This window comes from Hibiscus syriacus, unplaced genomic scaffold (genome assembly GCF_006381635.1).
Source record: "Hibiscus syriacus cultivar Baekdansim isolate YM2019G1 unplaced genomic scaffold, ASM638163v2 tig00111231_pilon, whole genome shotgun sequence".
NCBI classification, from domain to species: domain Eukaryota; kingdom Viridiplantae; phylum Streptophyta; class Magnoliopsida; order Malvales; family Malvaceae; genus Hibiscus; species Hibiscus syriacus.
The window spans coordinates 363,825-389,100 of record NW_024063027.1 but is presented as its reverse complement, the minus strand read 5'-3'; the positions used below and the strand labels follow the sequence as shown (position 1 = coordinate 389,100).

General features: G+C 34.9%; 1 protein-coding gene and 1 long non-coding RNA gene across 2 annotated transcripts; both read right to left on the bottom strand.

Annotated features, from left to right (window-relative positions):
* Window positions 1-1,110: 1,110 nt before the first annotated feature.
* LOC120156567 lies at window positions 1,111-2,033 on the bottom strand. Its single transcript, XR_005519073.1, has 3 exons — window positions 1,853-2,033; window positions 1,702-1,764; window positions 1,111-1,163 (listed from the first exon to the last, which is right to left on the bottom strand). It is a non-coding gene; the product is annotated as an uncharacterized LOC120156567 (long non-coding RNA).
* Window positions 2,034-13,314: 11,281 nt separating this feature from the next.
* LOC120156555 lies at window positions 13,315-24,503 on the bottom strand. The gene is made up of 18 exons (XM_039167857.1): window positions 24,394-24,503; window positions 24,197-24,296; window positions 24,053-24,106; window positions 23,912-23,964; window positions 23,223-23,256; window positions 22,299-22,389; window positions 21,171-21,262; window positions 20,960-21,034; window positions 20,027-20,118; window positions 18,574-18,703; window positions 17,543-17,632; window positions 16,676-16,741; window positions 16,225-16,316; window positions 15,069-15,134; window positions 14,891-14,957; window positions 14,243-14,331; window positions 13,822-13,948; window positions 13,315-13,566 (listed from the first exon to the last, which is right to left on the bottom strand). Exons 1-18 carry the CDS (start codon window positions 24,450-24,452, stop codon window positions 13,519-13,521), a joined length of 1,425 nt encoding a protein of 474 aa, XP_039023788.1. The 5' UTR covers window positions 24,453-24,503; the 3' UTR covers window positions 13,315-13,518.
* Between the last annotated feature and the right edge of the window lie 773 nt (window positions 24,504-25,276).

Sequence of the window (25,276 nt, the reverse complement as noted above, 5' to 3'; positions counted from 1 at the left end):
CGATTTTCATTTCAACCAAAAGACAAAACATTGTTGCAAATTTTAGTTTCAAGAATAAACTACTACTCTTTATGTTTATTGTTTTTGTAGAAATTTTTTTCGGCTTCATTGACATTAAGGAATAAAGTTAACCTAGCCACTAAAATTGCTTCGAAGCTTTCACCTGCACAAAGAAACACTACAGCAAAACAGAGTTTTAGCGGCGTTTTTTTAGTCTTATAGCGGCGTTTTTAAGCGCCGCTAAAAGTATTTGCGGCGATAGGAAAAACACCGCAAGAAGCGCCGACAATACCAGCGTCGCTAAAGTTAGCGGCGTTTGAGAACAAAAAATGCCGCAATAGGTCAATATCTATTACGGCGTTTTTTGAACAAACGCCACAAAAAGTCGATATCTATAGCGGCGTTTTTGGAATAAACACCGCAAAAAGTTATGATATATAGCGGCGTTTCTAGAAAAAACGCTGCAAAAAGTCAGATCTATAGCGGTGTTTTTGGATACAAACACCGCAAAAGATAAGACATATACTGGCGTTCTTAGAACAAACGCCGTAAAAGGTCAGACCTATAGTGGCGTTTTTGGACACAAACGCCGCAAAATGTCAGACCTATAACGGTGTTTTTGAACACAAACGCCGCAAAAAGTCAGACCTATAGCGACGTTTTTGGATACAAACACCGCTAATTACCTTTATTTAGCTAATATTAATTGATTTTGCATATTTCATTTCTGCTATACATCACCTAAATTTATATCTAGCTTTATCTAATTAACAACAACCATACATTTTAATTAAGACAAAAAACATAAAGAAAAATACTTAACAACAAAATAAATTAAAGTTTTTTTATGGAGAGAGAACCTTAAAAGACATTAAAGTACAAATGAGTTACAACTGAACCTCAAAGTGTAGATATACATGGATTTGTTGTTCGATACATCCTCAATTTCACTAGCGTCATCATCATAACCTCCAGATATGCCTTCTAAAGCTACTTTGTTTCCCACTTCATTGGAATTTGTCATATTCATCGTCTTGACATCTTATTTGAAAGTATCATTTGACAGTGAATGATCTCTCCTCAATAGATTAAAAACAAATGGGAAACGTTGTGCCAGTCTATTGAAGAAGCCGCTTTTTGTTGAAGTTTGTTCTTCAAGATTACTGCAATTACAATAATTTAGATGAGACTAAGAAGAGAATGAAACAACCAGCAGAACTTGCATTCATAACATACATGTGAGTGATTGAGAACTGAAAAAAGATGTTGCAACAAACAACAAAAACAGGAAGTCAGGAACCATGAAAACTAAATATATTCTACATAAGAATGTAAAAAATGTCATCATAAAGAAAAAATTTAATAATGTATTGGTTGCCATCTTACTTTTAGAAGTTAGAATTCTTACCCCAAGAATCTGAGCAAGTTTGTATTCTTAGAAAAGTTAAGGAAATACAAAAGAGGGATAAGCAATTAAATCTTATAATTTTGGATCAAGAAAGCATGCATGTCTAAGTCCCTCAAAGTTCATAGGGAAAACCCTAGTAGGTTCAATCATTTCAAGATTGCTTCATGTGCCTTTTGATCCTATTCATGATCAGTAAAATAAACAAATGAATCAAGGAACATATATTTCCAGTTATAACTTTGTACTATAAGAATTTTAGACGATAAAAAGAACTCAAAAAGTGAACTACTTACTCTTAGTAGTAAAGGAATGTGCCAAATATTTGGAACGTCATAGAGAGTGACAGTATTTTCGGCCTAGAAAGAAGTCATATTTCTTAATAACAGTAGTTACTGATTTAGGAGATGGAAGAGAAGCAGGCAAATAGAATTCATGTTTCATTACCGGAACATGGCAAAACGGAGAGAGCTTTAACTTGACATTATCATCAAGTGCCTATTGCAAAAAAGGGGCAAGTGAATGAATAAGAAATGTCAAATTAGCACTGCTAAATACAGTTGAAAAATATAAATAAGGGTAGAACCATTGTACTACAACAAGCAAGAATATTTGGTCTCAAGACAAGTCCTCTAAGTCCCCGAACATTGTGCTAACAAGCATGTTCCCTCATTGCTTGATTCTTCTGAATTCCTTAAAACGAAGAATTATACCATTACTTCAAACCCATAAGGACTGTACATATACAGAAAACAAAGAGATAACAAAGAAAATATATTATATCTGAGTTTGAGCTTCGCAGCTCCTAGAAAAGTATCAAATTATTAGAGTGAAGCTTTCAAAGAAAAACATGGACCATAAAACTTTCGAGAGTTTGGTTATATTTTCTTCTTTCATTGCCAATGAAAGCTTGACCTCAGTACGGTATAATATAAACAAAAAGAAAAAATAAAAAGAATAATATATTCAAGGACTTACCTGTATTTGTTACTAGCATGTTTATTGGCCACGAGTTTAAAGCTTGAATAGATCATCTTACTATAACACTTCACCATGAAGTTGTTTTGATATAAACAAAAAAATCTCTTTTAAGTATTTGCACCAAAAGCTACTCATTGCTTATACTAAATTTCTTCTCCAATTGAAGTAATTGGAAGGCTAGTAACAATCAAGGACCATGAACTCTTAAATTGGTAATTTGAAATAAAAAATTTATAAATAGAATGGGAGATTTATATTGTAGTCCAAATGAAGGTACAAAGTAATCATTACTTCAATAAACCCCAATTCTGTAGACATCATAAAATTTTCAACGACAATTTTATTCACTCGGCTAAAATGTAAGAAAGCATCTCAATTTCACAGTTCACCGCACCATCACCTAGTAACAGATAAGTGATTTCAATAATCTATTGGGGAAAAAAGCAACACACATTCCAGAAAATAACAATAATCTACCTCCAGAGTACTTGAGAGTAAGGAGTCAACAAGAATCTCAGAATTTATTATGATATAATTTTCATTTATAGGAAATAATGATGAGTCATAAGTAGCATGTCAACAGAGCCTCAGAAAGTAATTAAACCTCAAAGATACCAACACACTGGTGGAATGCTTTTTACAAAGTGTCAAAATTTGTAAAGTTGATAAAAGGGATTAAGTTAAGACACAAAGGGCCCTAGTGGAACTACATAGTTTCTCTTTTTCATATTAGGATAAAATTAAACATGATATGAGAATGTGCAGATATCCTCACAAAAACTAAAGAAACTTATAGCAAATGATATGCTGACAATGATAACCATGACATTAAAACTGACATTCTACAAATATTAATGAATGCATATGCAATACATCTATTAATTACTTGAATCGAAAAAACCAGTAGTAATGACTTTAAAAATTTTGGGCATGGCTGGTGTAGTACACTAACCGAAAGAATCCATGCACATCCTCTGCTAGTTCCTCCATACGATAATAAAACTCACTTATATGTGTCCACGGATCAGTTACAACCATGCAAGGACATCCCATAGATGATGCAGATGGCTACCTCAAAGCTACTGAACATAAATTCGGTTCATTTGCAATGATACTTCAATGGAAACGATCATACACCAAGCCACTCGACAGTAAAAGGAATGCAACTAAAACAAATTCCATTACATTGAAATTCAACTGAAATATCATAAATGAATTCCAAAGCGACTGAACTCACTAAAGATAGCTATTAACATAAATAAAAACAAGAAGTGTACCAGAAAGCGAGAGCTCGTGCGACACCAATAGAACGACCTTCGACTTCATGAAACTGAGCGGACTCGGCTTCGCAGAAGCGATCTGCGGAGTTCGTTTCTCGGCGCCTTGAATGACATGCCGAGCAGAGTCTATACCATCAACAGCAGCAGAAACGTTCCGATCACACGAATCGAAGCGGCTCTCATGAAGAAGGCAATAACCGTTGAAACAGAAAGCATTAGGAGAAGAACCAAAAGCCATCAGTTCTGTAAGTGGTGGTGGCCCCATCCAACGGCGGCGTGCTTCGCCATCGTCTTCTTCTCTTCGGTCTAGGGTTGAGATTAGACAGTGAGAGATTGGGTAATGCTACGTTTGGCATCTGAGGGGTTTGTTTGTTGGCAAAATCGAGCAGCTGAAGGCGTACATTTGGCGGTGTATGATGGAACACTTGGAAGAAGATTTTTGGCTTTGGATTTCGGTTCCTTCTTTTCGAATTTTCTTTTTGACTCGGATTTTTTTACTGGTTTTCGTGTTCGAGGGAGCGACACTTAAAATTTGTAAACTTGCGGCGTTTGTAAACACAAACGCCACTATAGTACAAGTGTATAGCGACGTTTGAATAAAAACGCCACTAAAGTACGAGTCTTTAACGGTGTTTGTATAAAAATGTCAATAAAGTATGGGCCTTTAGCGGCATTTGTATAAAAATGCCACTAAATTACGAGTCTTTAGCGACGTTTGTAAACACAAACGCCACTATAGTACAAGTGTATAACGGCGTTTGAATAAAAATGCCACTAAAGTACGCGTCTTTAGCGGAGTTTGTATAAAAACGCCACTAAAGTATGAGTCTTTAACGGCATTTGTATAAAAACGCCACTAAATTATGAGTCTTTAACGGCGTTTTTAAACACAAACGCCACTATAGTACATATGTATAACGACGTTTGTATAAAAACACCACTAAAGTACAATTCTATAACGGCGTTTGTATAAAAATGCCACTAAATTATGAGTCTTTAGCGGCGTTTGTATAAAAACGCCACTAAAGTACTACTCTTTTACGGCGTTTGTTGAAAAAATGCCACTATCGATGAACCTATTACGGCGTTTTTATAAAAACGCTGCTAAAGTTACCATTTTGTGGCGTTTGCTATGTAAACGCCGCTATATATTTAAAATTAGTAGCGTTTACTCCTAAAACGCCGCTAAAAACGTCGCTGTAGAACAATTTTGCTGTAGTGAAAATTGTTTGAGGAAACCTGCTTCGGGCCATGGCTGAGAGTATAGCATCCGGGTGGAGATGCTAATTTGACCCATTTGTGGCTTCAGACCATGACTAGCGATCTACCCGACAGTATACAACGTGGTGAGGAAGAGATATGGTTTCATTTTCCACCAGCGTATACTTGTTTTGGGCAGAAGGAGTTCTGCTTAATCACTGGTCTACGATTCGGACACGATGATGTAGGCCGGTACACTCGTCATATCACCCGCCCATCATGGTTATCCCGGGTTTTTCCTGATGAGTCAATAGAGAAGCAGAACTTACACGTCGACGACCTGAAGAAATTGTTTAATAAGAAAGATGGTTTTACTCGGATTAATGACGTCGATATTGTCCGAGTATGCCTTCTAGTACTTTTGTATACCGACTTTTTAGGCAGAGAGGCCAGACAACCTATTCCTCAGGAACTAATATTATTGGTAGAGGACTTAAATGCATGGAATCTGTTTTCGCGGGGTTCGTATATATGGAAAGCTACCTGGACTAAGTTGTCGTCTGCCTTTGATGACCGCAAAAGTTTGCGTGGCGATGGGTCGAAATACACTTTGTCAGACTTTGTTTGGGCCTTTAAGGTAAGAATTTCTATATAATGTTTTCAAAATTATAATTAATTATTTAACAATTACTAATGTTTGTTATTATATTGTTTGTAGATTTGGATATTCGAGGCTTTCCCCAGCATGCGGACATATGCATTAAAAACTTCAAATGATATTCCTAGGGCTATTTCCTGGAAGAGGAAACGTATGTTGGATTGGGAAGACTTAATACCATATGCGACAATAAATAATGTAAGTTAACACAAATACTATCATATATAAACAAGTTATTAATAGTAGACGTTTAACTTTGTTTGAGTTTTTATATTTTTAGGAGGCCAACACTCCATTACAGAGACTGACACCTACGGAGGCTGAGTTTGCCACTGATTGGTGGCAAGCTAGTCAGCGTTTTTTTGATGGCACGAATGATGAGCACCCTCCACTTCCTCCACTTCGAGAGCCATCACCTGATCGACCCGACTATACACCTCTACAACGAGAGCCATCACCTATCCCGTCACATCATCGAGCCTCTTCTCCACCATCACCTCATGATAGGCGACCGGCAAAGATGCCACGACTTCTATTTCCCTGTTCTCCACCTCCACGGGATGAGTCAAGAGAGTTACGTGATGAGGTCAATGCCTTGCGTGAGGAGTTCGGTACTCTACGCGATAACGATGGTGCATGGCGTGTGGAGGTGTCTACTTTACGTGGTGAGGTTGCCGCTCTACGTGAGATGGTAGTATCGTTCCAGAATGAGGTTCATACTCTACGCAACGAGGTAAGTTTAAGATTTTCCATATTTAATTTGATGATAAATTTACTCGTAATTTCACTTAGATTAACCATTTCACTTAGATTGCTTAGTAAATTTATTCGGTTGCTGCCAATACTGCTAAACTGTTTATTCTTTAACACTGTGAAGTTAGTATTTGTCTTTTGTTTTGTCTTTTGGTTGAAGTAAATTTATTCGGTTGCTGCCAATTCTGCTAAACTATGTATTCTTTAACACTGTGAAGTTAGTATTTGTCTTTGTTTTGTCTTTTGGTTGAAAGTAAATTTGTTCGGTTGCTGCCATTTCTGCTAAACTGTGTATTCTTTAACACTGTGAAGTTAGTATTTGTCTTTGTTTTGTCTTTTGGTTGAAAGTAAATTTGTTCGGTTGCTGCCAATTCTGCTAAACTATGTATTCTTTAATACTCTGAAGTTAGTATTTGTCTTTGTTTTGTCTTTTGGTTGAAGTAATGCAATCCATTCAAGTTTCAATTTGCAGAAGAAGAAATAGTTTACTTTCGCAGCACGAAACTTAAAATCGCAACGTGAAAAATGACTATCGCAACGCGAAATGAATCACAATGAGAGAATTGCAACGAGAAATGAAAATCGCAACGCGAAACCAAAATCGCAACGCGAAACTATAATCGCGTTGCGATTTTCATTTCGCATTGCGATTCTCTCGTTGCGATAGTCAAATTCGCATTACGATAGTCATTTTCGCATTGCGATAGTCATTTTCACATTGCGATAGTCATTTTCGCATTGCGATAGTCATTTTCGCTTTACGATTTTAAGTTTCAGATTCTATTCTTCTTCTGCAAATTGAAACTTGAATGAATTGCATTACTTCAACCAAAAGACAAATACTAACTTCACAGTGTTGAAAATTTAAGTTTCAAGAATAAACTACTACTCTTTATGTTGTCATTGAACCTGTACTAAACCTATATGTTGTCCTTTTAAATGTTTATATAAGTGCTTACTTCTGGAATGTTATCTGATGCATTTTGTGAACAATGATATAATAATGACTTGGGTGAATACCGTGCAAGTTTGAAATATATTTGTCTTTGTTCTCACTGTTTAATATCATGTCTATTTATTTATTGATTTATGTATTAATTTATTTTTAGCGGCCCGCTAAGGTGGATGCTCTACGTCGGGTTTTTCTTGCAAGAGGGAGTTCACGCATCAGACGGCGTGCACGTGCCATTACGTCTCCGTTCACCCCAATAGTGCGAAGAATCCATAAGAAAACGCCCGACTCACCTGTCATCGTTCAAGAGGCATCCCCTATCGTTCAAGAGGCCCCTATCATCCCTCAAGAGTCCCCTCCCACCGTTCAAGAGGCCACTGTCATCGTTGAAGATGTCACTCCCAACATTCTAGAGACCGATTCACACGGCGTAATATATCGAATTATTGAGAAGCCCCCTCACGTGCCGGACATGATGGATGACTGTTGACTTTCGTATAAGTTACCGACCAGTACCATTCCGGCAGATGAAGTGGAGAGGAAACAATTCTGGATAATACCCTTTGGGCTAAGACCGCAGTTGATTTTTATCTACATGAACGGAGCCAAAGGTGTTACGCTGACATATACAAACTCAACGATGATATGCATTTGTTGATTGAACGATCTTGGTGGGGTGTATTATTAGGGGTTGAAGACAACGGCTATTTCGATGGGGGTAAGTCTTATATTTCTTATATTTCAGTTTGATTATTTTTTTTTTAAATTTATGTAATTCACTAATATATGTCTTTTTTTGTAAAACAGCATATTGATGCATGGGTGACACGTCTTCTAATTGTAAGGAAATTGAAGAAAAATATTAAAAAACACGATATACAATTATGCTGACGTCTTTTCACGTAGTTCACTTGAAGAATCAACGACATGAATCATATGTGTTGGCTAATGGACAAGCTAAACTTTATCCTGCATGGTGGGAGGTCGATAAGGTTAGTATATTTGTTTAAATATTTTAAAGGTGTTCATAAATAAGTGCGCAATTTGAATTATTATATTTCGATGCAGGTATTTATCCCTGTTTTAGACCGTACTCATTGGCTTCTCGTCAAGCTTCAGCTCCCATCCCTAAAGAAAATAGTATATGACAGCATGATAAATTACATATCATTGTCTGATTTGAGAGATATGATTAAGGGATGGAGCTCTCATTTGACTAAATTCTTGGATGCATTTGATTATTGGACTAAGTCTAGAAACAAAAAGCCAAAAAAGTTCAATGTTACAGTTATCAGAGACGAGACCGCGCCACAACAAACGAAGGAAGCTAGAGGGGATTGTGGTCCTCTCGTATGCATATGTTTGGAGCGTTTGACGACATAAAGTAAACATTTTCTACCTCCCACCGATAGAGATAGAGGTGCAGTAGGCTTGTGATTTCGGCATTTTATGGCTAGAGCGATATATACGAGACGCTGCCTACCTGCATCCACGTTATGAAAGTGTCCATAAACAATTTGTAAGTCAAATGCAAGTGTTGTTAAACATATTTACTCTTTTTGGTTTAAAGTGTTTGGTTAAGTAGCTAGAATTCAATAATTTGTTGTTTGTAGGTTTTAGATGTGTAGAAAGTGTTGTTGATTCAATGTTTGGTTTCTGCAGGTTAATCCTGAAGTGAGCTACGTGAAATGGATGTATGGGTGCAAAAGTTGATTTCATTATTATTTTTTGATTGTTTAATTGATTTGTAAAAGATGATTTGTAAATGTTGATTTGTTTAATTGATGTATACATAATATTTGTGCTTGTTTAATTGATTGAAACGTAATAGTTGATTTGTTGATTTCAATCTGCATTATGTTGAATGCAAAACAGACTATCGCAACGCGGAAATGACTATCGCAACGAGTGAATCGCAATGCGAAAATGAAAATCGCAATGCGAAATTAGTTTCGCGTTGCGATTTTCATTTCGCATTGCGATTCTCTCGTTGCGATAGTTATTTTCGCGTTGCGATAGTCAATTCCGCATTGCGATAGTCATTTCCATGTTGCGATAGTCATATTCGCGTTGCGATTTCTGCGTTGCGATAATCAAATGAATGTCTAATAAGTGATAACAACTGAACTTATCATAGCAATATTCAAACTCAAGTTACTAATACATGCCTAACTGAAAATGTTAAAAGTTCACACATAATATACACATAATACAACGTTTGCATTTAAAAATCACCTAAGTTAATAGTCCCAAAAGGTGAAGCCGGTTGTGATTGAGATTTTGATGAGGATCCATATTTTGGTAGAGAAAAAGATGATTGTGATGGCACTGGTGATCCACATGTCAACCTTGTATGACCACTTTCCTTGCACCGACTACATGTCGATCTCTTCTTCTCTTCACCCTTAGACGGTATACGATCGTGACTTTTTGGTCGGCCAGGTAGCCTTCTGTCCATGGCTGGTAGCAAAACTGTTTGTAAGTCATCTGGTATGTCCCACTCAGAAGGATGTGGAATAGGGTAGACAATCTCGCCATAAGTCTGTCGATATACTTCTGTAGTGTAGTAATCCATAGCGTATGCGCTTGAATCATCTTGGTTTAGATGAAGAGAAACTTTTATAACATGGTCATACAGATAACCAGATGTTTTCCATTTCATACAACTACACGTTTTTGCATTTAGATCGACAAGCCCATTTAAGTTATTATCCAGTACTTTAAACAAAGTGTTTGAACATGGTTCAACTCTCCATGACGTTGACTTCACAACACGTTTCGTTATCTTTTTTTCTGTCCATGGTGTAACACGATGTTCCAATGTTCCTATAAATTTAAATAAATAATACTTAGTAAAATATATGATAAGTTACAAATTTAAAGAAATAATACATGCATGGTTTCTTTTCTTGTAGTATCACTGTTGAATAGAGGCTCGAAAAAGCTCCATTAACATAGTAATGGATAATTTCCGGGAATGACGACTTAGAGCGTTGATTGATTCTGCACTATTAGACGTCATGAAACCATATATTGCTCCAAGTTGATGTACTCTTGACCATCTTTCAAACCCGACATCTTCTAGTGTTTGAGCACACTGAGGCAAAACACGTCTTAAACAGTTTATATGCTTATTAAAATCCACTTCCCGATAAGCTTTTACAGCCTTCCAATATGTCCATTTGTGATTTTTTTATACCAGCAGGCCTTGATTTTATATTTTTATACAAATGAACACCACAAAGTCCATGAAAAGCATCTGGGAAACACCTAACAACGTTGTCAATTGAGTTTGCCCTATCGGATATGATTGTCAGATTGCTAATAGGTCCTATGCAATCCCTAAAATACCCCATAAACCATGTCCATGAATCAGAGGTTTCAGATTTGCCGACCCCGTAAGCTATTGACAGTATCTCATTGTTAGCATCCATGGCTACTGCTAATAAGTTTACTCCAAGGTATCGACCTTTTAAATGTGCTCCGTCAACTATAATAATTAGGCGCATGCAATTAATAAACGAACGAATCTACAAAATCATATACACAAGAAATATAATAATTTAAATGTGAAATGCATGTAACTAACAAAAACGAGTCAACAAAATTATATTGATTTACTAACCGCAGCACCAATGGCGATAAACAGCAACTCAAAGCGCACATCTCTATCTGTTTTGATATGAGTTACCGACCCAGGATTTTTCAGCTTTAAATTGTGACAATAAGCCGGCAGTTGGGCAAACGATGCTTTTGGCGACCCCCTCAATAATTTCAAGGCATAACATTTGGCTCTCCAAACTTGAGAATATGAGATACTAATCTTGAACCGAGCATTCATGTCAGTCATAATTTCATGTCCCCGATATACCTTACTATTCAAAAACATTAACTCAGCCAGAAAATTACCCAACACCTTTTTGTTTGCCTGTCTATGGTGAGGAAAAACTTGGGTTCTTGAACATGTATGTTTATCAATAAAAGTCCTAACTTGAAACATTTGGCAATCTTTTATCCTCTTTGCAATCATACGCCACATACAGTTTTTGTCAATCATACACCTTGTTTCGAAACGATCTTTGCTTGATTTGTTAACTTTTAGTTGATAGCCATCTTCCACACATTTCGTATACAAAGCTATATTCAAGTCTTCCTTTGTATCAAAATAATCATCTTTCTTGATACGAATAATTTTTGTGTAACAATCAACTGTTATCTTTACCAACTCTTCTTCCGGTATCTAAAGTAATTCTGGCATATTCCAATTATACTCTCGTGGCATTTTCTTCGGGGACTTTTCTTTGGGGATTTCTTCTTCTTCTTTTTATTTTTCAGTGTTATATGAATTACAGAATGGATGTTCAACTTGTTCATTTACAATCGTAACTTCCTCCTCATTATCATCAACAACATCTTCCTCGGCAACGGCTGTTTCATCATCAAAATTCGGGTATTGACCAATATCAAAATCATTACACGCAAGGTCTGTTTCTTCTTCTGAAAAATCATCAAAATCCGAGTATTGACCAAGATCAAAGTCCGGGTATTGACCAAGATCAAATTTCAAATACTGACTAGTACTCACAATTTTTTCTGTTGGCTCATCATCGTCTAACTGGCCAATACGAAAACCGGAATTCGGTACTGAAAGTTGATTGGGATTTGGATTAGGGAAAGGTTGTGGGTTTTGAGATTGTGCTTGGTATTAGAAATGTGGTGAAACAATATTTGTTTGGTGATGAAATTGTGGTGGAACCATTAAATTTTGAGCACCATAAACTGAGATTGAAAAACTTAGTTGATTACTACCCGCTACTGACCCAACTTCACTACTTCTAGGTTCAACAACATACAATGTAACATCATCACTTGAAACACTAATGTAAGCAATGAATCGTTCAACATCTTCATTGTCGATTAACAAATAAACTTTACCATTTCTCTGATAAGATGGCCTAAATCCACTTAGTGACACTAAATTCAATTTATTTGCAACACGTAACATTAAAGTTTCATAAGTTAACTTTTTTAATGACAGTTTTAATTGAAGATTCATGGGTAAAGACATATATTGTAAAACACCATGAACATTCTCCCATAACCTTCCAAAACACAAATCTATCCAAACATGATTAACATTAGATGATTTTATTATTGTAAATTAATTTACTAAACAAACGAGCTGCGAAACTAAAACCTGTTGCCGGATGGGGAAGGATGTCATTGGATATAGGAACAGATGTCGCCGGAGAGAGTGATAGATGGAGATGGAATGAGTTGCGATTTAGGGATTTAGGTTATGAGCTGATGCTGATGCATAGTTATATACCCAAAACATTTGTGTTGAGAAATTAAAACCTGTTGCGAATTCAGAAATCGAGTTGCGAATTTGGAAACTGATTTGCGATACCGAAGATCGCGTTGCGATTTACGAATACGCGTTGCCATTTTACGTATTGTCGTTGCGATTTACAGATTCTCGTTGCGATTTACGTATTCTCGTTGCGATTTACAGATACGCGTTGCGATTTACGTATTCTCGTTGCGATTTACGGATACATGTTACAATTTTACGTATTGTCGTTACGATTTACGAATACGCGTTGCAATTTTACGAATATTCGTTGCGATAGTCAGAATCGCGTTGCGATTTTCATATTCGCGTTGCGATTCTGAAAAATCACAATGCGAATTTGTACTATCGCATTGCGATTCTTCATAATCGCGTTGCGATTCTGGGAACTGATTTACGATTCTGGAGATCGCGTTACGATTTTTATTTCGCATTGCGATTTTGTTGGTCATTTTGACATATCCAAAAAAAGTTGATTAAAATCGTATATAAGGCATTTTTTGTCACTGAGGCCATTTTCTCTATATAATTTATTGTTCTAACGACAACGTTACCAAAACTAATTTTACTATGTATTCTACAGCTAAGCAATAGCTACTGGCATCAATTTATTTGCTTAATTTCGATACAGTTATACCAATCAAATACCAAAAAGGATTGAATGTTTACACAACACATCAGGGCTTGGCTTTAAGACAAACCTAAGTTGATGAATAGAACCTACATAGTAGAATCATTCCTCGGTGACTTTGAGCTCAAGGCTTCTATACAAGAAGTTGGTATGAATTTCGATCAAACAGGTTGGGTGATGAAATTTAGATCTACCCGTTTAACGATTTTAAGTTATCAGTTTCATTGTTTTATGCCTTCTGAGTTGATGACAAAATAGTAGGAAAAGTTACCAGTTTCATAACTTTAGAGGACCTTCTCCGTTGCCTACACAAATTTCTGGTGTGCTTGAGAAATGGCGAGCAATGATGAATGCTGAAACAATTTTAAATCAGAATAAATTATCACAACGATTTTGATTTCTATAAGTGAGGAAGCGTAATTAAACAAATGGTGCTTCTTGAAAGATGCAATTTCACTTGCAAATAAACAGGATCAATTACAAAACAAGAGTCCATAAAATTAGGTGTGAGAATTATAAATTGTATGGGGGAAAGCAGGTAGTGTGAGAATTGAAAGAAGCTATATTAATCATATTATAAATACAAGGAATCAGAATAGAACACTAACCTTTGTCCCAGCTATGATGGTACCATTGAGGGGATGACTTGCACATGCAGTAACACCTTCAGATAATGGAACAAAAATGTTTTTCTTCGTTTGACGGTTCATCTCAGACAGACTTTCTGCATGCTCACTAGGAAAACAAAAGATAAATAGACACAATTGTGAAAAAGAAAATCAACTCCTGAAAGAAACATGGACACCGGTCATATGATTTTGCACATAAATATAATTTCATATCATATGTTAAGCACATGCATGAATGTGCGCCTGACTACACGGACAAACTGCTTGGTCTGATTTACTCTTACAAGAACAATACTAAGATTTGAACACGCAAATGTAAATCATGTGTACAACCAAAACAATCCATATAACCACCAGAGAACCAGATGGCTAATGTATTAAATTTTAAGAACCCCCTTACTTGTAGTCAACGTGGCTGGGAGAGCTTGTATCAGGATAGAAATCTAAAATATGAATGCCAGTGTCATATGATGATCCTACTGCATAAATCTGCACCAAACAAATAATGGTGTGAGATTTTTCTTAATTGCATACTGGGCTCCAAGAGGGCGTAACAGTTTGAGCCCATAGGCATTAAAACCCCCCAGAAAAGGCTGTGATGCATATGTTGCTATGTGTTTAAGGATATTGTTAATCAAAACATTCCTGCATTACTTAAAACTGTATGCAAGGCAACAGCCATAGAAAGTTGCCGAGTGTTCAAAACTGTAGCATTACATATGGTAAAAGAACTTGAAGCATTATATGAAGATTTTTTTTTATAGGAATAGGAGGCCTCATTAAAAACCTCCCTCTTAGTTGGCTCTTGTGAAAGAGGCAACTAGCGGAAGGAGGAAAAGAGAAGCTATGAAGATGATTTAGCTGATTGTTGCACAACGCTCAAAAGTTAGGTTTCCTTTAATGTGCCTAGTAATTTATATCCCATTTGAGGAATTTGATAGTTATCCTGAGTTTTAAAAACAGTTATTCGATAATTGAAAACTGGGGAACATTTTATAATGGTACAGAAATGAAATTGAACGAAAAACTGTGATAAAAAGGTTCTTACAGAAGATGCTGGTAGCCATGAGGGTTTTCTCAAGTATAGCAGATCAGATGATATGCTGGCTCCAGTCCTAACAATTCAAATTAAAAAAGAATGAACTAAATGTCCAGATACCATACATAAGTTCCCAATACCTTGCTATAAAATATGAAACGTTGTAAAGTTGTTTAACTTCACTTACAACCAAGCTGGAGGAGGACAATGAACATGCGTAACTCTTAAATTGTAAATATTCAAAACACCTGACCTGCACATTACGAGGAATTGAAAAGAAAGAATGCGTCAAAGTGACATCGGAGCTTATATTATTATAATATTTATTTTATTATATATGAGATATATTTTGGATGGGTAGGGTTATAAATTTCATTTATGTTTCATTTGTAACCCTAATATAAATAAGCTATAAAACATTACAACCACAACTTATTATTTTCTTTGAATTAGTAGAGAAAAGTTAAGTTTTCCTTAACCATAAGTTTTTCTCCAGTTTCATCTTTCCCATTCATATTTCAGTCATAATTTTACTGTTTTATTGCTGATTTTCTTCTTAACCGCTTCACAAAGTTAGGTTTTGTATCTTCTTTTTCTCCAATGGAAATTACCATAGAAGCAAATGGGTATTTTAATTATGTGATAAATAGAGCAGGTTGTGTTCAGGGGGCATAATAATTTAGTTACAGCAGTTACAGCTTTCTAATTAAACTGTTAGTACCCAAAGTACGCAGCTATAAAGGAAAACATTTACTAGTACCAAAAGTATGGTAGATTCTCAATTTAATATCTGAAGGAATAAAATTGCAATCAAATACTCCAACTTTCATCCCTTCATGCAGATTGCATACCTTGAAAACATCAGTAACTGGGAAAAATGATTTCTTAAGCAGCTGATGACAACACAGCAACTGTATTATGAATTCCAAATCATCTTCCATGAATTGAACAATGCCATGTCACATTTTATTTTAAAATAGAAAATTAAAGAAATAAAAAGATCAGGAAAAGAAATGGGGAAGAGAAAGGAAAAAGAGAAGAGAGAGAAGGGGAGGCTGATTCGAGACAGATCATTGTCATTTGACTACCAAAGGACGCAAGAGGTGAATTTTTTATGGAATGAAAGTTGGAGTTCTTAGTTGCAAATATTTTTTCTTTAGACACCAAATCAGAACTCTCACCATAATTTGGGTACCGCATGTAATTATCCCTAAAAAATTATTTTTGCTTGTTAAGCACTGGTAGATCACAAGAACAAATGTGAGAGAAGTGTGAACATAATCAATAATCCAGACTAAATTATTAATGAAGGAAAAAGAAATTAGCTTCATTGCATAACATACCATCCATCATCTAGATGGAATGCCAATTGATACGGGCAAGAAGGATCAAGATCAATGGAATGTATTTCCTTAGGAACGATATCTGATTGTGCCTGAAAAACAAAGGGAATCTGTCATTATAAAACTTATTTCACATTATGGAAACGAACTGGGCTGATTCTGTTTTTACTTCAACATGATGGTTTGTTCCCATGTAACCTATGCTTCATTCTAGACGCGTTTACATCAACTTCATTATATAACTCCTGCTTTTTCTGGTAGTTCCAGATCAAATAAGGACAATTGCAATTAATTAGAGATGTTAAATGCACTTTTGTGAAGGTACACATTGGACGTTCATAAATATGGTCCTTCATGGAAAATTTATCTAAAGGCCTTTCGAAAAGGAAAATCTAACAGAAACATGTGTTTCCTAAGGGAAAGAACATGACCAAAATTTAATAGAGCATACCTTTAAAGATCCAATCTTTGACAACATTGATGCTAACTTCAAAGATAGCAGAGGAGGATGACCTACCTGAATGAGTGAAAACATCATGAATGTCGCTACAAGCATTAATAAGATGCAACAATCTTTTCAAATTCCAAAGCTTCATTAACTATAGGCATAAAGATATATCATCAATAACTGAATCCAGACAGTTTGGCTTAGTATGACTGCTGCATCCTTGTACCATTTTATCTTAAGCATGGTTGTTAATGCCAGCAACAGTCTGGCAGACTTTTGCCAATATGCAACATAGAAAAAGCACAGGAAAAGCAAAGAATTCATCATAAGGGGGTGGCTGATGAGGTACAAATAGGTACTCCATATATAAAGATTACGGTGACCTTACATAAAGTAAATACACAAGGACTAACTAGTATCTATTATACATATTTATTACAATTAAGTTCCAAAATTGCTGAACATTCTTATTTCAGTATTCTTTCTGTCGTTCATGCAAATAGAAGGGCATGGTTTCTGACTTCTATGGAAGAATTATATATTCAGCAGCATAACATACATCTTGATCAAAAGTACAATCACGAACTTATCAAAGGTACTGGGTTCAGTGAAGAGCAAGGATTCAAATCACGGCCGCGGTCGCGTTTTCGGTCATGTCTCGTTTACCGCGATTGCGGCAATAGAGGGCGCTATTGCGGGTATAGCGAGTATATCGGAAAGCAGCGCTACCGCTATTTCGCGGGCACTTTTGCGGTCGCGACCGCTATTTAAAACCCTGGTGAAGAGTAATTGACCAAACTTTTAATTCCAACTTTATACATAGAACTGGTGTCTATTCCGAAAATCAAAATTCAAACCTCAAGGTCTTACCTCATTATGACATTGAAAAGCAGCAGATGTTCTTCCACCTCGAAGATCCCACATATAAATATTGCCATCCTTACTAGCCCCAAAAATGGTCTGCATTAAATGCATTTATCAAGGTTAAGGATTATTCAAAATCTCAAATAGAAAGCATTACAAGCAATAAATCGCATCCTTACTAGCCCCAAAAATGGTCTGCATTAAATGCATTTATCAAGGTTAAGGATTATTCAAAATCTCAAATAGAAAGCATTACAAGCAATAAATTGTGTAGCATCTTTAAAAGGGGTGTGGGTTCCTTCTATTTAGTGTGTTTTAATAACTCTACTAATTATTCTACTATGCTCGCACCTCGTTATTGTTGCTAACAATATGTTAAAGTGAAGCAAAATTACAATAATATAATGTAAAACTTATGTAAACTAAATGCAAACAACATGGATTTCTTAACAGAACTAGAAGAGCATCCTTGAGTCACTTACTTCCATTTTTCCCAACTAAAATGGGCAAACATTTTTATTTCTTATAAGCACCACCCATTTTGTAAGTTTTAAATCAAAACCATTCTTCAATAATTAAAGAATAAATAAATCGAAGTCTGAATTTAATTCCTCTACTAATTAAAACTGGCAGTTTTATTTCCTCTACCCTAATTTCAATGAATTTAGTCTTCACACTTCTACAAAAAGTCCATGTAGGGTCAATTGATAGAATGTTAAAATTTTAGACCATGTGACCTTTCAGTTTGCAGAACAGCCTAAATTTTTTTGGTCAAGTTGCACTCGTTAGCAAAAACACAATCTTTTAATAAGAAAAAAAAAGAAAAACAATTATGTTAGAATCTAAAAAACATATTAATTATCATGTAATTAAATAAATGCATTGAAGCCAGAGTTGCTCAATAACATGTAACATAGAATGAGTCTCATGTTCATCTCTTAAACAGAAAAAGAAGGATAGCATACACAAATACATCTTTCCTAGGGATTCAGATAAGTAAACTTAATAAACAAAAGAGAGCTCTTCAATTTATTAACCTGATTATCTACATGTGGTTGGATAGTATTGAGGGTGCTACGGGAACCAGTTATAAGCTCAAGGCAAGGAAAATGGTTATTCCTTCTGTCCCATATATTGACTACACCATGCGTGTCAGAAGCAATTATCCTACAGTAACCAACCAGAAGGAAGAAAAGGTTATGCAGTTGAGCCCAACTCAATTCAACAATATGTGACCAAACTAACATTGGAAATATAGAAAACATAGTAGCCTTCATATGTTGTATAACCATTTACCGAGCAGAAATCCAGGATAAAAAACTATCAGCAATGAAAATAAAACCCTCCATTTACAGATCCATAAATCAGCAGAACAAAACAAATACTGGGTCAAGAACGTTAAGAGCTGCTTTAATAAATAATATATTAGTTAACTTGTGATTAGAACATAAAAAAATTAGTTCAAATCCTTCTTAAAGATACTAATTTCAAAGCCTAACTGCTTAAACATGACTTAAGCCACAAAGCAGCAGAACTATTGATTATTTTGTTGCTTGGCTAGTCAGGATCCCCAACCCCAATAAAAAAATATATCTGAGAACTCAAAAGATTTACTAGGGTACGTATAACAAAGATGACTAATAAAAGTCCATAAATCAACAAAGGCGTCAATAAGTAGCTTGTTTCTCACCAACCAAGCCTCTTGACTGTCTTCAATGGAAAATCAGGCAAAAAGAAGTTTCTGAAAACTGTTACCAACATGTTTCTGTTCCTAAAATTTAAGTGCTGCTTCAATATATGTAAAAGAAGGAACAATAACTAGTTTTTCGTCACAATGATGTCTCCAATTCCAAATAATTTGCAGGTGATGCTTTATACTTTAGGCTAGCTTAGAAAAGATAATATAAATGATACAAAATATTTGGAATGACCAAATATAAATAGGATGATTTAAAATAATAACTTCCATGATTCTAGTCCAGTGGAAAATAGACTAGGATGGCTTGATCTTCATGTCCAAAATAATGAATCTATAGAAATAAAAAAAGTTATACAAAAACTCATATTTCAAAATTTAGTGAAGGCATACAAGCAAAACAAACACTCTAGAATAATTGCTTCCATTTCAAACTTGTCTTATGAATAACCATGGTGTAATTCAGGCAAACCTCTGCTGAATTATTAACCTTCTTATAATAGAGAGAAATAAATAAAAATAAATAATATGAATCAACATCAGGCCACAAAACTTTGTTACCCAAGGTTATGATGCTTTTCTGTTTTTTGTACTTCTTTGGTCGCTATCAGAAGAGGTTTCTCAAATATGAAAGGGTCAACTTAACTAAATAATATAACTGACTTCAACAACCAAGCTCAGATTTATTGAAGATAAGCCTGAACAGTTACATTAGTTGTCTGGTAATTTTTTTATTTATTCTCATCATTTAGGGGAGGTGGGGAGTAAAGGACTTTTCTCAGCCTTTGACCAACCTCGAATCATCAGTTGTTGTAAAAGCTATGGCACATAAACCCTTATAGACTTCCGAACCAAGAACAGAGAGAGTTCGTCTTGTTCTTAACACCTGAGTTAACAATGAAGAAAGTCATCATCATTATACACTGAAATAAAGTTATAGTCAGATAGAGGCAAACTGTAAGAATTCATTGACAGTTAAATTTCGAAGACAAGAACAATGACCAAATAATTTTATTTGAGGAACCTATCACATAAATGGAAATTATGACAACATTAAAACCTATTTGAAGCTCCATTAGTCACAAATCGGTACACAGGATAAAAGAAGAGCTAAACTGGGTAAGATCAGATCACCAAACATGAGCCATGGAATCATTTATCCAATATTGGATCCAATACATGAATTCAAAAATCAAGAAGTTCATAATTACACCAAAATTAGTCATTGAAGCAAGATCCAGGAGTGAATAAAACAGAGCCCATAGCTGAGAGAAAATAGGAAGCAAGAGATTACTAATCAACTAGCTCAGATTCAAAAGGAAATCACATTAACTATAGCAGAAATTCAATTCCATTCTCCTTTATTTATCAGGCTTAAACTCCAAATATCTCAAATGCATCACTCATAGTCCCCCTTCAAGTACCACTCATAATTTTATCTCTTTTTTTAATTAAAGATATATTAAAGGAGACCAATTAAAGATATATTAAGAAGGGAAATGGTTGTCAATGTTCAAACTCAAGAACTTTGATACCATGTTAAATTGAATGCCCAATTAATCCAAAAACTTGAACTGAAAGGAAAGAACCCAAGTACACAACTATTATAAGTATCAACAATCATATAGGCGTGAATCTACAATTAGTTGATCCACAAAGATTGGTAATCAAAACCTCTAATAAAGAAACTTATCGTATACGAAAAGGAAACCAAAAGAGAAACTTACCTTAACTGGTTTAGAAGAGATATAACCAATATCAAAGATCAGTACTTCATTACTTTTCACAGATGTACACACAACCTAGCACAGTAAACAAGAACATTATGCTGACAGCTACATTTTGCACATGGCAAGTGCAAATAACAATAAAGTAAAATGTCTCTTGACCATATACAAATATCTAACTATATGAAATTTTGTGGATATGGAAGTGAACCTCATCTTGGTTAGCAACATTCCACCGAACATCATCAAGTTGGCGTTGCAAATTGAGGTGCATTAAATGCTTACTTTCATCTTCATATAAGGCTATTCCAAGGAAATAACAAAAACTTAAAGTAAGGTGGATGGTAAGGAATTTAGCATAGATGAACGCATGTCTAAGTCCAGATAAAAAAATTAGGAACAAAAAAAGAAGGGTAAGCATATTCATAATTCATAAACTTCAAAAGTGTCCAGGTTTTTATTTTGTTTTGGGGGGTATACATTTTACTTGAAATTCAAGGCAAAAAGAGATTTTGAAGTGATTAAGTTAAGAAACTCTTTAGGTCCACCAAGTTTATCATCATCCTTGGTTTGAGTTTAAGATTAAGATGAAGTGGAATAATTATCCATTGTAGATGTTGGGACTTGGGAATATCATGCAAACTACATTAGAGGTGCAATACAGCCTTTTACTGCACCCCCAAGAAACCTATGAGGACATAAGTACAAATGCATAGGTAAACAATGTATAAGGCCCAGCAAAAATGAATAACGACTGTAAAACAGTGCATCCAAGAGGATGATGAGTCAAGTTGCTGATTTAAACATCTTGAATCCTAAACTAATTTCAGGATGGTAGGACAGTATAACGGAACAAGAATATGATGGCTCGGGTGACAAATTCACATCACAGAAAATTGACTCCTAAACCAAATTCATGGATGGCACATAACTAACAAAGCGGAAACTACTGGACTCTACAGATTAAGCATGATATACTTGTACTCCACTCACTCATAACTGTACCCTTATGCAGCATTATGCAAAAAGGTGCACATCAAACCAAATTTTTTGATCATCAACATAGGAATACAGGCCACACGTTTAAAGAGGCATGCCAAATGAACAATCTTTGCCTGATGCCTTTCTCCTTAATGCATAAAACCACTGTTTAAATGCTGGAATTTTGTTTACATTCTCCACATACATAACTTGCATGTATAAAAAATGTCAGGACATTGTCACAAAAGAATTTTAATGATTTCAATTTTCAATGCAACAAATTTGTGGAAAACATGTAGACTAGACATTTGTGGATGTTAGGAAAGGGGAAAAAGTGGAAACAAGTTGATCAACTTACATGGCAAGGAGCCGGTACTCTGGCAATATAGAGTCTCAAAGTCATGAACAGTTAAGCACCCTGATTTTGTCACAGAAACCAAGTATATTCCCTGTAGACATTTATTGCTTAAAATTATCAAGGGATGTAGGGGAGAGAAGAGACAGGACAAAGAGAACAGTATAAATGCAGTGCAAAGGAAAAGGGGAGATAAGAAAATGATATTAAGAAAAGATCAAGCATCTCTCATTAATGATTAACTCGTTGTCATGAAAGTGCCACATAGGACATAAAACATAAATTCAATTACTTATTTAGTAGTTAGGTGATAGGCAGCGTTGCACACCAAAATAACACAAAACTCCTAAAGCCACCAACCAAATTACAAGCCTTAATCAGTGCAAACGCTTAAAGGAAGTTTCTACTCACAGATATCACATGAACCAGTGGACACAGCAATCCACAATAAACACCAATTCTACAAAACACCAAGTCCCTAAACTGCAGTTTACAGATTAAAGTTATTTGCAAACATGTAATAATTTGGCCACTTCTGTTTGTCTCCAATTGGAACCCAGGTGCTATTCATGGATGGGAGAGAGCTACTCCCGATCTGTTGGGTTCTAATAAACTCAAAGTTTTGCCTCAAAAGCTTGATAAGTTCTAAACATGTTTTTGAACCAAATTTTAAACAGCATGACTCAGCCCATATTTGATGCTACTTCAAGTTTGATTGTAGTCCAAAATATTTCATTCTTAATCATCCAAATCATATACATACATGTGTGTCTGTGTGTGTGTGTGTGTGTGTCATTCTTTACATACAAGCTTTACAAGAAATATGAATAAACCAAAAGACCATAAAGAAACAAAACTAGCAGGGCAAACTTATCATCAAAAGGCACTGCAAGCTATAATTTTGTTATTAGTATTGTGAGGCTTCACCTTGTTGTCAAAGTCAACTGCAGATATTCCTTGCCTGATAAAGAATAATAGTAAGCGGTCTTTTGAAATGAAACAAAATGCATGAATAAATTGAAATTTGGCAGAGGATATCAAAAAGCTTTACCGCCAACAATTCTCATGTCTTGAAAATGCAGAGTTGAATGTTAAAACAAAATGATGATTAAACTGATTAGATGAATTGAATTCTCAAGAATATAACTTGAAATAACCAGAATTGTAGAAGAAATTAAACCTAGTAAAGAAAGGCCAAATCAAATTATCAACAATTCTTCATTGTGGACTAAAATAACTACCACTATAGAAACTTGAGACCTAATTCACTGGTATCATTATTCTGATTTTTCCCAGATAATATTTTTTTAACTTAGTTTAGTTACTACCACTGTCTACCAGGTCGATTACGTTCCATGAATGACTCAAAGCAAAATTATGATTGTTGATAAAGATCCTTATCATAACAGCATTTATGCGTTTCACTTTTTGAAAAAAAAAAACAGTATAAAGCATTTTTCCAAGTAAAATATGAAAAGCAAAGCAATCGACTTAAACTGAAAATAAATAAATAGATAAATGAACATGTGATACCAATTGCAAAAACCATAAATAAATATACGTATATTTTCACTGAAAAATAGGGGAGAAAAAGAAGAGAGGTAAGAAGCACAAACATTCTGAACGGAAGCTGATGACCCAAATTCGCAGCATTGTTAATCCGATTCATCTAGAAACAGATGTTTAGAAGTCACAATCCAGCAAATTAAACAACATAATTGAACGGAATAATCATCACAAATCAATTTGGCGTATACATGGGTTTGACATGGCTTTTCATCAATGTGGTAAAAATGCGGAAACGCACCAATCTAAGTCATCATAAAAGAAAAGATCAGTAATTGACCAAATCAACCATTAACAAAAGCTTAAAAAAGCTATTACAAGAGGATTTGAAAGACCTCGGAATAAGAGTGCATGAGAAGAGGAGAGAGGCTGTGACGGTATTTGGGGTCGAATTTTCCGTTCAATTCGACCTCGCTTCTTCGCCATGGACGAGGCCTTTGGATTGGAACGAACATTTCGAAACTCAGCCAGTATTAAAAATTCAGAGCAACAGAAAACGAGATTGGCACAGAAATAAGGAAGTGAACATTACCTTGGCTTGGGTTCAGGGTTTTCAGTATAGGGTTTGGAAGGAACCAAATATTTGTCCATTATTTACCAGAAAGAGAAAAAGAAATTGATTTTGAACAATCATGGAGATTTTCTCTTTGGGCTTTATGATTGTTTTCGCTGAGCAATGTTGCTTTTTCGTTTTTCCCGCCATTCTGATTTACCGCTTAAAAGTAAAATAAAAGCTTCCTTTTTTTCTTAAGTTTAAATTGATGTTTTGGTTGTTTCACACACTTTTAATTTTAAAATTTGATGATTTTAATTGAAATAAAAATATTATTATTATAACATATTTGTTGTTTAATATTTTTAAATCAATTTATATCTCGTGTAATATATAGATTAATTTATATAATTATTTTATTTGAATTAATTGATTTAACAAGATGATATTAAATAATAAAGTTGTGAATAAAATAAATTAAAAATTATAAAAAAATAATATATTACCTATTAATAATTAAAAAATCATTTGTGATTTAAATTTTATATAAATTAAATATCAAAATTCATATGTTGATTGTCGAACCGTCTTTCGGTTGGGCCCGGAATTGGGCTTCTACTTTGATTAAATTATTAAGAGTCGCCACCGACCATTTTAAAACTAAATTAGGTGGGTCGGACACCATCCTACCTGATCTGCGTTGTACCAGAAACGTGTTGGGTTCGGGAGTCGGTTACGGTCAAGGAAGGATTAGCACCCTTGAACCGCCCTCTCGGTACCAATTAATTTATCGGTTGATTTTAATTGCGAAAGACAAAATTGAAACAATAAATAAAAATGAAAAGATAAAAAAATATATATAAAATAATGGTACTAAAAAAATAAACCAAATGAAAAGAAAATAATAATAATAATAATAAAA

What these genes read in the sequence shown, in the direction of transcription:
- LOC120156555 (XM_039167857.1), bottom strand. Translation starts at nt 24,452, where the DNA reads ATGGACAAATATTTGGTTCCTTCCAAACCCTATACTGAAAACCCTGAA. An exon ending in CATGGCTACCAGCATCTTCT is followed by an intron (nt 14,332 to 14,890) that starts GTAAGAACCTTT and finishes TGTTTGGTGCAG; the next exon opens with ATTTATGCAGTAGGATCATC. An exon ending in CCATCATAGCTGGGACAAAG is followed by an intron (nt 13,567 to 13,821) that starts GTTAGTGTTCTA and finishes AAATTGTTTCAG; the next exon opens with CATTCATCATTGCTCGCCAT.